Below are 13288 nucleotides of genomic sequence, written 5' to 3'. Positions count from 1 at the left end.
TAGAGATCATTATGATATTTGTGGCGAGCGGAAGAGCATTCTGAGCTTCTGCAAAGAGGTATCTGAATGAATCGCGCGTTGTAAACGAACAGTGACAGTTCGATGCTTTGTTGCTTCGCTTATGTGAGAGCATAATGGCTGAACTCACACGAGTGAACTTCAGTCTGCCAGTCTGCTCCGATCCAGCCCTCGTATTCTTGGCGTAACCAACCATCTTGCCAGTGTGCGTCTCAGCTCATCTCTAGCCGCCGGCTTAGTCAAATAGTCGTCCATACCTGCATCCCAACACCTCTCTCTATCGCCCTTGATTGCGCTAGCGGTCAACGCAATGATCGGCAGCTCCCGTACTTGCTCATTGAACATAGTCTTGTCGTTGCGGATGCGCCGCGTGGCCTCATATCCATCGACAACTGGCATCATGCAGTCCATCAGTATGACATCAGGCCGAGGTTCTGTCGACTTCTTGCAGAGGAAATCGAGTGCCTCTTGGCCGTTCCATACGGCTGAGACGACAAAGCCTAGCTTTTTCAATGCGATAGAGATCACTTTCCGGTTGATGGGATTGTCCTCCACGAGTAGGATGTGGTTGCCGATCCCTGGTGTGTTCGTGATAGCGAAGGGTTCGGACGTCATGCCGTTCGTACCATCGGGAGGACTGAGGTGGCGAGCCTTCTTGGTGTTCGCTTTCTCTTCGGGATCATGTATCTGTGCCCGGTCAGGTAAAGCGGTCGATATGAGTAGGCCATGAGTTGGCCCATGGTAGATCTGAAAAGGAATCCTGCAAGTTGCGGTGGTGCTTTCTGCATGAACGGATTCCAGCCCGATGTGCCCACCCATAAGCTCAACTAATTGTCGGCAAATTGCCAAGCCTAACCCAGTGCCGCCATAGAGTCTTGCTGTTGAGCCATCGGCTTGGCTGAACGGTTTGAAGAGTAGTTTGATCGTTTCTTCCGAAATGCCTACTCCGCTGTCCTTCACAACGAATTTGAGGATGACTTGGTTGTCCTTCTTTTCTGCCTCGTGAACGCTAAGTGCAATGTGACCCTCCTGTGTAAACTTGAGACTATTTCCAATCAAGTTGGTGAGAATCTGGCGCAATCTCCAGGGATCTCCCAGGAAGAGTGCATCAGGCTTGAGATCGCACCTAAAGTTTAGAGACAGGCCTCGTTCCCTTGCTTGAAGTCGCAATGGGATGAGTGTGTCGCTAATGAGCTTGTAAGGCGAAAAGGGTATCTGCTCAATATCCATGTGACCAGATTCCATCTTGCTGAAGTCCAACACATCGTTGACGAGAGTGAGGAGGAATTTTGCGCTTTCTTCAATGGAGTTGCTGAATTCCAATTGTTCTTCATTGAGCCCGCAATCGGAAAGGTGCTCACTCAGACCAATAATTCCGGATATTGGAGTACGGATTTCGTGAGACATCTAGGTAATTTTTAGCTCTAGTTGCGGATCCATTTAGAGCGCGACCTACATTTGCGAGAAATCTACTCTTCAAATTGCTGGCATCGAGCGCGGCTTTCTCTTTGGCGACGAGTCTCTTGTTCTCCGTCAGTAAGACAGACCGCGCCTTCTCTTCGGTGATGTCAAATGTGAGAGCTAGTGCAGCCTGCACAACATCCTCACTTGTTGCGCTCCCATCCACGCATGGAGGGACATGCTCTGCAACAAAACGAGTCCGGAAATAACGATCATCTTCCCAATGTTCCACGATCGGACTGAAGGTGCGTCCCTTGAGAACTCCTTGGATAGTATGAACCAATTCTTGGTCTGGGTTGCGATAGGTCTCTTCCGGTGATTCAATGTACGGTACATCTTGTTCTCCTCTGGTACCTTCCAAAAGTTTCACGACCCTACTAGGGTCCCACTTTAAGCGCCCCTCGCATATATACATTTGATTTGTCTTGTCGATTCCCCACAACATAACATCCGTTTGCGCGAAAAGTGTGATAATTGACTGCCGTCGTATGTCCGCCTTAAGCCGAGCAACGACCCATTCGTGAATGTCCATCATGGACACGTACCAGCGAAGGACGTTTCCTTTGGCATCTCGATATGGTTCGGCGCGTATCAAGAACCAGCAGAAGGTTCCGTCTGAGGCTCTCCGAAAACGAGCTTGATGCGTCCAATGCGAGCGTTCATGCCGGATAACATCAGCCCAGGCCGATGTCATTTCCTGAACATCATCGGGAAACATTGTGGATATCCATCCACTTCCTAAACTCTGTTCTTCATTCAACCCTGAGAACGAATACCAAGACTTGGATAATTTGACAACCTGCCCATCTGTGTCCATTGTTGCGACAATGTGAGGAATGATGGCGTAGGCGACGTCCGATGCATCAGTTTTGTCCAAGATGTCATTGCTATCCAAGGACTGATAATCATTTTGTCGTTCGAAAGCATTGATTGAGTCTTTCACTGCAGCTGGTGAAGTCGGTGCTGTTTGATGTGGCAAGGACGTCCGGTTGAAGATGATCAAGAAGACGCCGTCAAGATTGGACGATAACCAGTGAACAGATGCTCGGGCTCTAACTACACTGGTAGCGTCATCGGAGTCGTTGGCCCTAGGTATGCCCGCTTGTGAGGAATAACGGGCAACGTGTACATCGCTTTCGATGATTGCTTGTTGCTCAGCTTCATCGTCCCAAAAGTCATCGGTGTTTTGATAGAGATATGTCGTAGAAAGGTATCCGCGGAAACTTTGTCTATTGGCAGCACCTGATTCGCTGATATCGATGGCAGCAGCTAGAATAGAACTCCAGGTCCGCAGAACTGGTGAAGCACCAGGCAGTGGAATCAGTGCAAGATCGGCGATACTTTTGCCAAGTAATGAGCCTTCTGTGGCAAAAGACGCGTTTTGTCGAAACGGCAACAGGAGTCGGACGCTGCCTTCGTTTGCAGCGACGACGGTGCCGGAGCGGTTGAGTATCAGCGCTGGCGTTATCTGATGCGCAAGAATCGCTTGGGCATTAGGCATATCGCGCGCCATCTTGGGAGAGATAGACAATAAGGCGATCAGACTGCGGCAATCTAGTGGTGGTGGTGATAACCGCGAAGGTGGGTATTGAGTACAACACGTGCTGTAGTACAAGCTCTTACGTGGGGCCGTCGGAAGCGTTGCCCTAGCCAATACAATAGGCGTTCGCGTAACGAGCTAGTTCGCGTTCCAAGCCACCCGCCGAACATTAGACGATTAAGAAAATAACGTAGGTGCATATTAAGTAACGTGAATAAGCGAGCGACGCACTTTTGCTAAGACCTAATGTACTAGCGTACGGAGTGTACACTCTGTACGTAACTAAGTCTGTGCGCAACCTAGGTTTTAGAGCTTCAGCCGCTTGATGTAGGGTGTTTTGCGCCATTAAAGCGGAAAGAGATCAGAGGCTTAGCAAACAGTGACATCGACCATATCAAAAAGAAGGCATTCCTAGCCTCCTTTAAGAAGGTATTAAGCGGCTCGTTTTCGATAAAGAACATCCAGTCAAGCTTCCAAGCAACTAGTATAGTCCCAAATAACCCAGATATTGTGTTGTCCAACCTTGAAGTGGAGCCTCGCACGCCTACACCTCCTACACCAGCGGCTGCTGAATGGAACCCTAAAACACCAAGCAACGCCCGTGAGATAGAGGCTCAATCAACGCTTATTTGCGATCGGATTCGACAGCACAAGGGCTCCTCGCCAGCTTCTATCATTGAAATGCTAGACCAGCTGAAGAAAAGCGCGCAGATGATGGTGCATTCGCAGGCGTTGCTAGCAGGTCAGGTCGCACGTCTTGAGAAGGCAAACAAGGCTCAGACGCGTTTACGCATTTGAGCGAGTTACGAACGGACGCGCTGACAGAGCGCTGATACCGTTCAGGAAGGCGGTACAGCGCAGCACTATGTGGATGAGGCGAGCCGACCCCTGCATTACTGATACAAAGGCCATTACCGATTTGATAATAGGGCGTCAGGCCTGATTTGTCTCCTCATATTGGTTAGGCGAAGATCAAGGGTGCTGCGGAGTACATGGACGCCAAGGGCATCACATACTTTCACAGCGACTTGTTTCGCTTCTATGGCGTCAAGAAGCATGAGGGATGGGCAACATTGAACGATAAGAGCGATGAGAGCAGCCGGAGGCATCACAATCGTCAACCCTCACTAGAAAACAGAGACAGGAAACCTCTTTTGAGCCCGTCTCAAGTCCGGCAAGCTGACAGATTCCTCTAAGATGTTGGATGGGATGCAAGAGTACTTACTTGGTCAAAATTGGCTCAAGAACTAGACTTTTGAGTCTCTGGGAGAACACTACAACGTGCTCTTGGCTCTCTTGAGTATTCAAAATGTATTGCTTGTACAAAGGAACGGGTATCTCAACGTTGTGCAAAGATACGGGTGAAGAATGCCGAAACGCTCCTTGCACTCAAGCCAGAACCTCAGGATTGGCATGACGAACGCTTTTTAGATAAAATATACTGCCGTGTAGGTCCCCAAGGCAAGCTTCGCATTGTTCGGAAGCCTGGGGAGCGTTATTGTGGCGATTGTATTTAAGAACAGCTTAATCGGGATAAGGAGAAAGATTGGGAAACCTCCTACATCTGGGGACTTGTTGGCTACGGCTTTAATTCAAACCTTACCTTTTACAAGTTCGTCGGCAACCGCAATGGCAAGCTCTTATTGAGTGTGTACAGGGACCAAATCTTTGAGCCTGTGGTGAAGAAACGGCTCTAAACTGACCCCCCATTTATTCTGGAAGAAGATAACGACAGCGGCTACGGCGGAGGCAGTACTATAAACCGCGTGGCTCGCTGGAAACTCTAAAACGGACTTGATTACTACTTCAACTCACCTATCAGTCCTGATCTTTCACCCATAAAAAACTGCTGGCAAGTGATGAAGCAACATCTCAAGAAGTTTCCCCATTGGGATGAGTTTGAGACGAGAGAATTAGCTTGTGAAGGCTGGGGAAATTTATTACAAGGCTTCATTAATGATCGCGTCAATCAGATGCCCGAAAGACTTCAATCTTGTATTGATATGGAGGGTAGAATGACTGGGTACTGAAGAAAATTGTGCGAAAACAACCCCTGAATGCTCCTTTTGAGCTACAACCCCCAGAAAAAAACTTGGATATATAGCTTTTCTATAAAACTGAATAGCTTTAAGCTTTGATTTGAGCCCAAATATGTGATATTACAAGTTGTTTTGGTTGTGCTGCAGTACTAATCGTAATAGTACAGGATCGAGAAACTAAAATCGTAGAATCCCAGAAGTGTACAAAAATAGAATAGAATTAGAGATATAAAGATGTAAGAGCAGAATTAAGCCTCTACAATCTAATAGTTAAGTTAGTATAATACTTATAATATTATACTAGGCACTAGCCTTAGACCTAATTTATTACTAATAGATTAAGTTAAGTAATTAAGAGGCCTATTTTTAATATATTTCTTTATATATTTAGAGTATAATATTAGAAAAGTACTATAGACTACACGTAGATAAAAGTTAGAGAATATAGCTCTTAACTTTTAGCTTCTTAACCTTACTCTTTATAGTCTTAAATTTTTATAATCTGTAGTAGTGTATTCTTAGTCTTCTACTATAATACTATATTAAATAGTTTTATATATGTTAGAGCTAGAGAGACCTAATTAGTTCGGTTAAAATAAGTGTATTAATTAGATAACTACTAAAGAGAACTTAGAATAAAATCCTCTGCTATATATCCGCTTGCTAAGCGATCACGTGGCTTAGATCGTCGCGATTAGGTAATTAGAGCAGGAATCTATAGATTCCTGCTCTAACAATATATTATCTTAAAACTATAAAGTTAAGCTCTACTTTAAGTTTAAATTTTATCTACTAGCTACTCTCTTAATTTTTAACCTCTTAGTATTACTTTTAAAGCTAATTACTACTATTTACTAAACTTTTTTAGTCTTTCTAGATAGACTTATTACTATCTTAACTAAGTACTTATATCTTAATACTACGCCTAGTAAGAATATATTCTGTAATAGTAATAGATACTTACTAGAACTTATAATTTCTTCTATCTAATAAGTAGATAGCTCTATGAAAGTACTTAACCTCTAGCCTATAAAGTGTATTACGTTCTACTAGATATAAGGCAACCTCGATCTTGCTATTCACAGAAATTATACGCATCGTATTTCAAGCCGATACTATCGATCACTGCTTTGCAGTATGTAGCACTGAATTAAACTAAACTCTGATCCTCACCACGACTCAACCCTCTCTTTAGCTATAATACACGCGAACGCTCTTATGGGAATCGAAAATGCAAGGAGAGGCGTCACTCGATACTGCTGCGCAACAAGTTAATGGTGGTAATTGTGCCCCACTATACAGCCCGCCCAGCAAGGGGTATGAGCCCCTATCCTTCGACCAGATGAGATCCTCACAAGCTACAGACGGCCTCTGTGCGGCTTGAATCATTCCCGATGAGGACAGCTCACCCAATTTTCCCAGTCCTTGTTGTCCACTCGCTGCTGTCCGCGATATGGTTGATACGCGCGACGCTCCCAAGCAACACCCTCTTAAACGATACTTGGACCTGCTTAGCCTATGCAGCAAAAAGACTCGCTCAGAGCACATGTAGGCCTCTGTCTCCATCCAGGAAAGCCGTATGTAGCGTGCCGCAACAGCATACCGCACTCCAACTCTTGCTCGCGCAGCGGCGGAAGCGTTGCGGCCAGTAACACAATCGGGCACCCAATTAACCGCAAATCATTCATCGAGAGCAGAGTCTTTCGCCAGTGCCGTGCAGAGAACACCAGATAGCACTCGCCTACCACCACTCGTCGCAGCAGCCCTTTGGTCTTTAGCAAATCTAGCAGAATAATGTAAAAAATAGAGTAAGTTTCATAGCCTAATTCTAGCCTTTTGTCAAGATACTTAATCTAGCACCAGTCTGAGCATTTACCAGCTTTTCTAGCATCTGCACAGCAGTTGTACCAACTTCCTTTGCCCACTCGACGTCGACTACTTTTTGATTGATCTCTAGGAATGCTTCCACACGCATTTCACTGGTTTGCTGAACTTTCCAGACCATCCCTTGTGGCTCTGCCTGTCCGGTAATTTTATCGTGAATCTCCCAGCTAGGCGATGCTTGTGGCATGTAGAGAAAAGCCTGTACCGCAGAATTGAAGTACTTTGCAGGGCAAATTGAAGCGTCGAGGGACTGGCACAAGTTTTCAAGCTCAGCAACACCAAGCAGTGCATTGTGCATTTCCCCCAGCCACTCATGTAGCGTTTGCTCGGCGGGAATGCTCGTAACGAATGGTACGCGGCAGTTAATAGCTGCTACAAGCGATGGTGTTGGGGGCCAAGGGGCCATCCGACCAGATCGACTGAGGAAAAACGGGACAAAATCGGAGCGCGTATACTTCTGTAAAGTGAGCGCCCACGCAGCGAAGATTATTGTCGCACTTGATACGTTATACATACGCACTGCCGCCTCAATGGAATCGACGCTTTCACTAGTTTTGAATGGCAGAGATCGCCAGCCTTCGCCCTCAAAAGATATTTGTGGTGGTTGAAATCCAAACAAAGACTGTTCACGAAGAGGATTCATCATTCGCTTCCAGAAATCAGTAGCTGTGTCCAGCTTCTCGGCTTTGTACTTGCGCATGAAGCGCGCGAAGTCTTGAATGGAAGGTCCTGGGTTGACTTTGTTTCTAGCCAGAGCTTGATCCAAGTCACGAAGGACGGTTATGGTTGAGAAAATGTCCGTGAGAACGTGATGTAGATGCCAAACGAAACCTATGGTCTTACGGTCGGGCGCATAGACGCAGGTGATACGGCAATACGGTACCTCAAGGTCGGAGCTGTGGAGACTCTTGAGGCTCTTTTGACGTGCCCAAACTTGGTTTTCAACGGACAAGAGAGCTTTGTCAAACTTTTCGGCTTCAACGGTGACCTCATCCCAGGCGAGGTTGATACGTCCAAGGTCATGAAGTGTCCAAGTTTGCATGTCGTATCGCGTTTTGAAGATCTCGTGCGCTGAAAGGACAGTTATCCAAGCGGCATGCAGTTCGTTTGGTGTTGGGACAGAATTTTGTGCGCCGGTAAACTTGACTCTAAGTAGCTGGGAATTGATTATTGGTTTACGTTGAGACTGGGATAGCATAAGTCTATGCATGTCGGTAACTGGCACTGCCTCAGGTTCAGTCGAGACAGTGCCATTGGAAACGTCAATTGTTGTAAGTTTCTCTTCCAATCGATCAATGGTGTCTTCTCTGAGAATTTCGATGATGCGGATGGCATAGCCTTGTTTCCTCAGGAAGTCTGAAAGGCGTATAGCCGCCAAAGAATTGCCTCCAAGTCGAACGAACGACGATGATTTGTCAAGATTTCGGAAAGGAACTTGAAGGCATTTGCTGAAAGCCCACCGTAGTGCATCGTAAGGTGAGTAATATACCATGGTGTCCATAAACGCGTCCTCTTCCGCCATTCTATCTTCCAGTCGAGCGTGTAGGGCAGCTCGATCGACCTTTGCATGTGCTGTAAGAGGAAATTGATCCAATGCTAGAATCTCGTCTGGGACCACGAAGGGGTCTACATTCTCCTTCAAGAACACACGAAGCTCCTCCAGGTTTATAGTTGCAGGCCGCACGAATCCCATAAGCTTATTGCGCCACATAAAAGCGGTTGCGGCTTGGACGCTGGAGAATCGTAGCATGGCAGATTCCACTTCCGTCTCCAAGTTCACAAGAAACCCTCGATTCTTTACCATACTGTCAGCTCGGCCTACCCACGATAATCTGTTTTCGTTTCTCCGCGCCAAGTCGCCAGTGCGATATATGCGCTTTCCATTCCAGTCAATGAACTTTTGAGCTGTAAGCTCGGGATTATTGAGGTATCCTGCAGCCAGACATGGACCGCTTATCAATATCTCGCCAATATCGCTTTCTTGCAAGTTTTCGTCGACGAGAAAGACTTCCACCCCAGGGCTAATCGTACCCAGGTTTGACTCAGTGTCTTCAAGGATTTCACCTTGAGAAATGTGGATGGTCGCCTCTGATGGGCCGTACGTGTACATTACTTTGCGCGTAGAAGTGACCCATTGGCGTGCAATGTCGAAGTTAGGTGCTTCAGCACCTAACCAAATTGTGCGGACCTGAGCATAAGGCCCAGCTGGATCTAGGGAGGCCAACATAGATGGCGTCAGGATCAAAACATCGCAGGTAGTGGCAATTTCAGGAAAATTTGCCGATGAAGCCATGACCAAGGCTGCGCCCTCTGTGATTGTTGGCCAAATAGTGGCAGCACATGCTGTAGTGATTTTTAGCTACCGGAAAATGTTGATACTGAGGATAATTTTGAGGCTCACCATCAAATGAAATAGAGAAGGCCAGCAACACACGATCGCCAGGTTTCAGTTTCGGAGTAGCATCAGTTCTCGGTAGAGAAAGCTCATGCAGAGCTTGATGATACTTTATGAGAGCTCGATGATATATCATCACCCCCTTTGGCTTCCCGGTGGTTCCGGAAGTAAAAGTGATATAGACAAGAGCATTCGTATCGAGACTCCGGCGAATGGTGTCCAGATGGCTGTGCATATCATCCATGTCATGGAATGGCGATCGAAGCCAGTGTTTCTGAAACAATACAATCGCTGGCACGCGGTGCGTGTCTGGCTGAACGGTCGCAATGGCTACTTGTGGCGAGATTTCCTCGATTGTGGCATCAATTCTCGCCTTGCTCCAGGAAGCTATGTCGATGGGTACGTAGCAGCCACCTACTCTGAGGACACCTAAGATGGCAGGTAGAAGCTCGAGGGACATCTGAGACAAGATAGGAATCTTGTCGCCGGATCGAACACCTTTGGATAGCAGAGCTTTGCTGACATGGAATGATGCATTTCGTATTTCGGCGAAAGTAAGCGTTTGCCCGTTATACTCGACTACAGTGGCTTCTGGCGTGCGCGTTGTCCAAGTGTCGAAGAGGTCAACAACGGTTGTCTCCAAGTGTTCGGTCGCCATTACGAAGTGGTTTTGTTTTCTTCCAATCTAGCTAATACCGTCAGCAGCGGAGTTTGAGAAAACATGCAGCTTCTGCTACCAAACTATAAGGCAGAGAAGTTACGTTCGGATCAATTGAAGGCGAGAATGCCCATAAAGTATAGTAATAGCATACTAGAGGAGTGTAGTGCTTAGTACGCCTCACTAAGCGGAGCAAGCTTCACTAATCGAAACAAACTACACTAAGCGGAACAAGCTTCACTAAGCGGAACAAGCTTCACTAAGCGGAACAAGAAATGGATAGTCAGCATCGCAGTTACGCAAATATCGAAAATCACACATTTTAGAATGAGATTTCATATAAGCTTTATGCTTAATAACTTGAAAAGAAAATACATCTGTACATCATTCCATTCAAACGACTTCATGATGAAAATCCTCATCAGCACGAACCTACCAACATTCCGTTCTGTGCTTGGAGATGACTCTTCACAAGTTTGCTTTTCCCTACCCGATTCCAATATTGCCCAACGATTGAATGGCCTCATCCCGATAGATCTCTGGATATGCCAAGGTAGCGAGGTTACCGAAGAGCTAGTGGATCAGTGGTCACATCGGAATTGGAACTCGCCAAAAGTGCTCCTAGTGCACGACGCCGAACTTGTACCCCATCTTCAGAACCTATCTAAGGGTCGTGTGGCTGAGATTCAAGCAATTCCTAAGCAAGAGCAAGACGAGCCGTCATGGGTGGTGTCGACTCTTCAAGCTGGAGAAAGGCTTTACGCCCGCAGTTGTGCTCGCGGCGCAGTTCGTCCGAAAGAAGTCATCCTTGACCTCCCAGCCAAAAGAACAGTGGTACTCGTCGGAGCGGGGATCATGAATCTTGTGACAGCAGATTTCCTTGCGACCCGCGGTTTTCGAGTACGGGTTGTAGATGCCGGCCCAGATCCCCGTACTTGCGAAGACTGGACTCGCCTAGGTACCACGCATGGGGGAGGCGATGCTCGTATGTTTACGTTCACCGAAGCGGATTGCTACAACGAAAGAGGCAGTGATATATATCATAATATGCGGCAAGTCTTTCGCAAAACTGCTCTTAATGGCGGCTGGAGTTTGAAATCAAATACCAATTTCAACACCGCCGAAATTGCCTGGGTTAAAACTTTTGAGCAACTTCCAGCTTGGTTAGCGAAGGCCTTCAAAGAAGACATTTACTATGTCAATAAAGTAGCTGGAAAGCTCTGGACTGAATACAAGGACCGCTCTCCGGAGCTCTTCGGAGGGGTTTCGTTTCACGCCAATATTCTACGCTTATATGTCGAAGAAACCGCCCTGACTGAGGCTTATAAGCTGAACCGACGGCTTGGAGCAGTTGTAGAGGAGTTTTCTCAATCAGAGCTTCTAAGTGAATACACCGGGTTTCGCGCCGCTGCCGAATCAGGCGAGCTTGCTGGTGGACTCACCGTACAAGGGTTTACACTCGCCATTCACTCGTTCGTGGATAAGTTAATCAACCGTATCATGGGGCTTGGTGGAGATTTCACTTGGAATTGCCGCGTGGAGCGAATTCAACGCAATGCTTCAGGTGAGGTTACTTTGCTGGAATCTCAGCATGGAGCTCTCCACGCGGACAATTTCGTGATAAGTGCAGGGGTTCCGCAAAATGGATTGCTAGAAGGAACGGCTTCGGAGAACCTTATCCATGGCGTGTTGGGAGTATGGCTACGAATTCCTAACTTGAATCCTATGATAAACAGGTCCATCAAAATTCATCGCCGCGGTTGTCTTGTCGAAGATATCAATGTTACTGTATCTAGAGACATCAAGACAGGCGAGGATATTCTCATCTTTGGTGGTGGGTACGGTTACGTCGGGTCGGGTCGCCCGCCACCGGAGTGTCCTGAATTGCAAGCACTTTTCGATGAGCTTGAGAAAGTGGCACAGATATACTTCCCCGAGGCTTATCAGGTGGCGAAAGAGCAAGGCGCACTGTGGCCAGACGGAGAACGAAATTTTTGTATACGGCCATTTACTTGTACAAGTTTGGGCATCTTTGAAGACATTCCCACTACAAGTGGTGGACGTCTTGTCATAACTGGTGGAAATAACACAGGGGGTTTTGCCCAAGCCCCGGCCATTGCAAGAGCGGTATGTTGCGCTATGGTAGGTGAGCACGATCCAATTCATGCTCTATTTAGTCCTCATCGCGGCAGACTGGCAACCCAACAGGAAAATGTTTCGCATTTATAAGTCATGATATACCTTGATATGCCTGAATTTTCCAAATTATACTTAGGCACTCAGAACCTTTCTCTTAGCAAATTATATTCGAGCTTTTACAATGATCTGGCACTTCCATCTCCATGTAAGCCGAAATTCTGAGCGACTCGCTTCGTCCGGGCGCTTTGGACGCAGATACTGTCACCTTCGAGACTACGTGTCCGTCCACTTGATGTGCCACCTGTAAGAAATCACCAAATCTCCATAACCTCGTAGCTCAGCATACATACGCTGAAGCTTGTCAGCTATTAAAACAACATTTGACAGGTACAATAATGGTAGGTAACTTCGATCATTAAGAAGAGTGAATGAAGGCTCTGAGTCGAAAATATGAGAGACTTCCTTAATGTGTTGCCCTCTACTCTAGTGATAAATGATACGGCGTGTAAGCCTGCCCCAGTAATAGCAATAGTCTGGGCCTTTAGTTGTTCTAATGAACACGAAGCATTTTTGGGAGCTCAAACTGATTATTTGATACTTAGTGTTTGTGCTCGAGCTCATTTCGAACCTTTGAGCTACTTTTGCAATTCAATTTTGCTGTTTGGGTAGTAATAACCATCGCTGCGACTCTATCGCGTAAGATGAGATATTCTGGTAGTCTATTAGCCTAAACATAGGGTTAATTGTCTATTTCATGGTGTTGCTCTCTTGCAGGTCGTTTAGTTCAAAGCCGCCTGCATGTGGCTCTTGGGCCGACGGTGGATTGACTACGGGCTGTCCCTCGGACTCCTCTTATTGTAGAAGGAGCTAGTGGGGCGTCATCGGTATTCGAGGCGTCCCTCTAATGACCACGGATGGCTGCACTAGTAATACCGACAGCTAATTGATCTTCTACAACGAGGACGCCTTTCCAAAGGGTTGGATAGAAGAATAGACGATCGAATGCGTTCTACTATATCTTTGCGAGCTTTCATTTTTCTTACTATCCCTAGTCCTAGATTATTCTTGCTTAGGTCTCTATAGCCTCTGTAGTATTCTACATTGCATCTTAGATGATTCTTTACCTTACTAATAATTTCTCTTTCGGTCTATCT

The 13288-nt window shown here is 46.6% G+C and overlaps 3 protein-coding genes across 3 annotated transcripts; 1 reads left to right on the top strand and 2 right to left on the bottom strand.

The window, feature by feature from the left end:
- Positions 1 to 159: 159 nt before the first annotated feature.
- BKA58DRAFT_324669 (uncharacterized protein) lies at positions 160 to 2992 on the bottom strand (the record flags this gene model as incomplete). The annotated part of the gene is made up of 2 exons (XM_046167972.1): positions 160 to 1425; positions 1475 to 2992. 2 exons carry the CDS (start codon positions 2990 to 2992, stop codon positions 160 to 162), a joined length of 2784 nt encoding a protein of 927 aa, XP_046020682.1.
- Positions 2993 to 6886: 3894 nt separating this feature from the next.
- BKA58DRAFT_414542 (uncharacterized protein) lies at positions 6887 to 9995 on the bottom strand (the record flags this gene model as incomplete). Its single annotated transcript, XM_046172494.1, has 3 exons — positions 6887 to 9285; positions 9344 to 9411; positions 9448 to 9995. The coding sequence occupies 3 exons, from the start codon at positions 9993 to 9995 to the stop codon at positions 6887 to 6889; spliced, it is 3015 nt and encodes a 1004-aa protein (XP_046020681.1).
- Positions 9996 to 10403: 408 nt separating this feature from the next.
- Positions 10404 to 12224, top strand: BKA58DRAFT_324505 (uncharacterized protein; the record flags this gene model as incomplete). Its single annotated transcript, XM_046167964.1, has 1 exon — positions 10404 to 12224. One exon carries the CDS (start codon positions 10404 to 10406, stop codon positions 12222 to 12224), a length of 1821 nt encoding a protein of 606 aa, XP_046020680.1.
- Positions 12225 to 13288: the final 1064 nt, after the last annotated feature.

Source organism: Alternaria rosae (assembly GCF_020736505.1).
Source record: "Alternaria rosae strain MPI-PUGE-AT-0040 chromosome Unknown BKA58scaffold_11, whole genome shotgun sequence".
Classification (NCBI taxonomy): domain Eukaryota; kingdom Fungi; phylum Ascomycota; class Dothideomycetes; order Pleosporales; family Pleosporaceae; genus Alternaria; species Alternaria rosae.
This window is presented reverse-complemented; position numbering and strand designations above follow the sequence as displayed.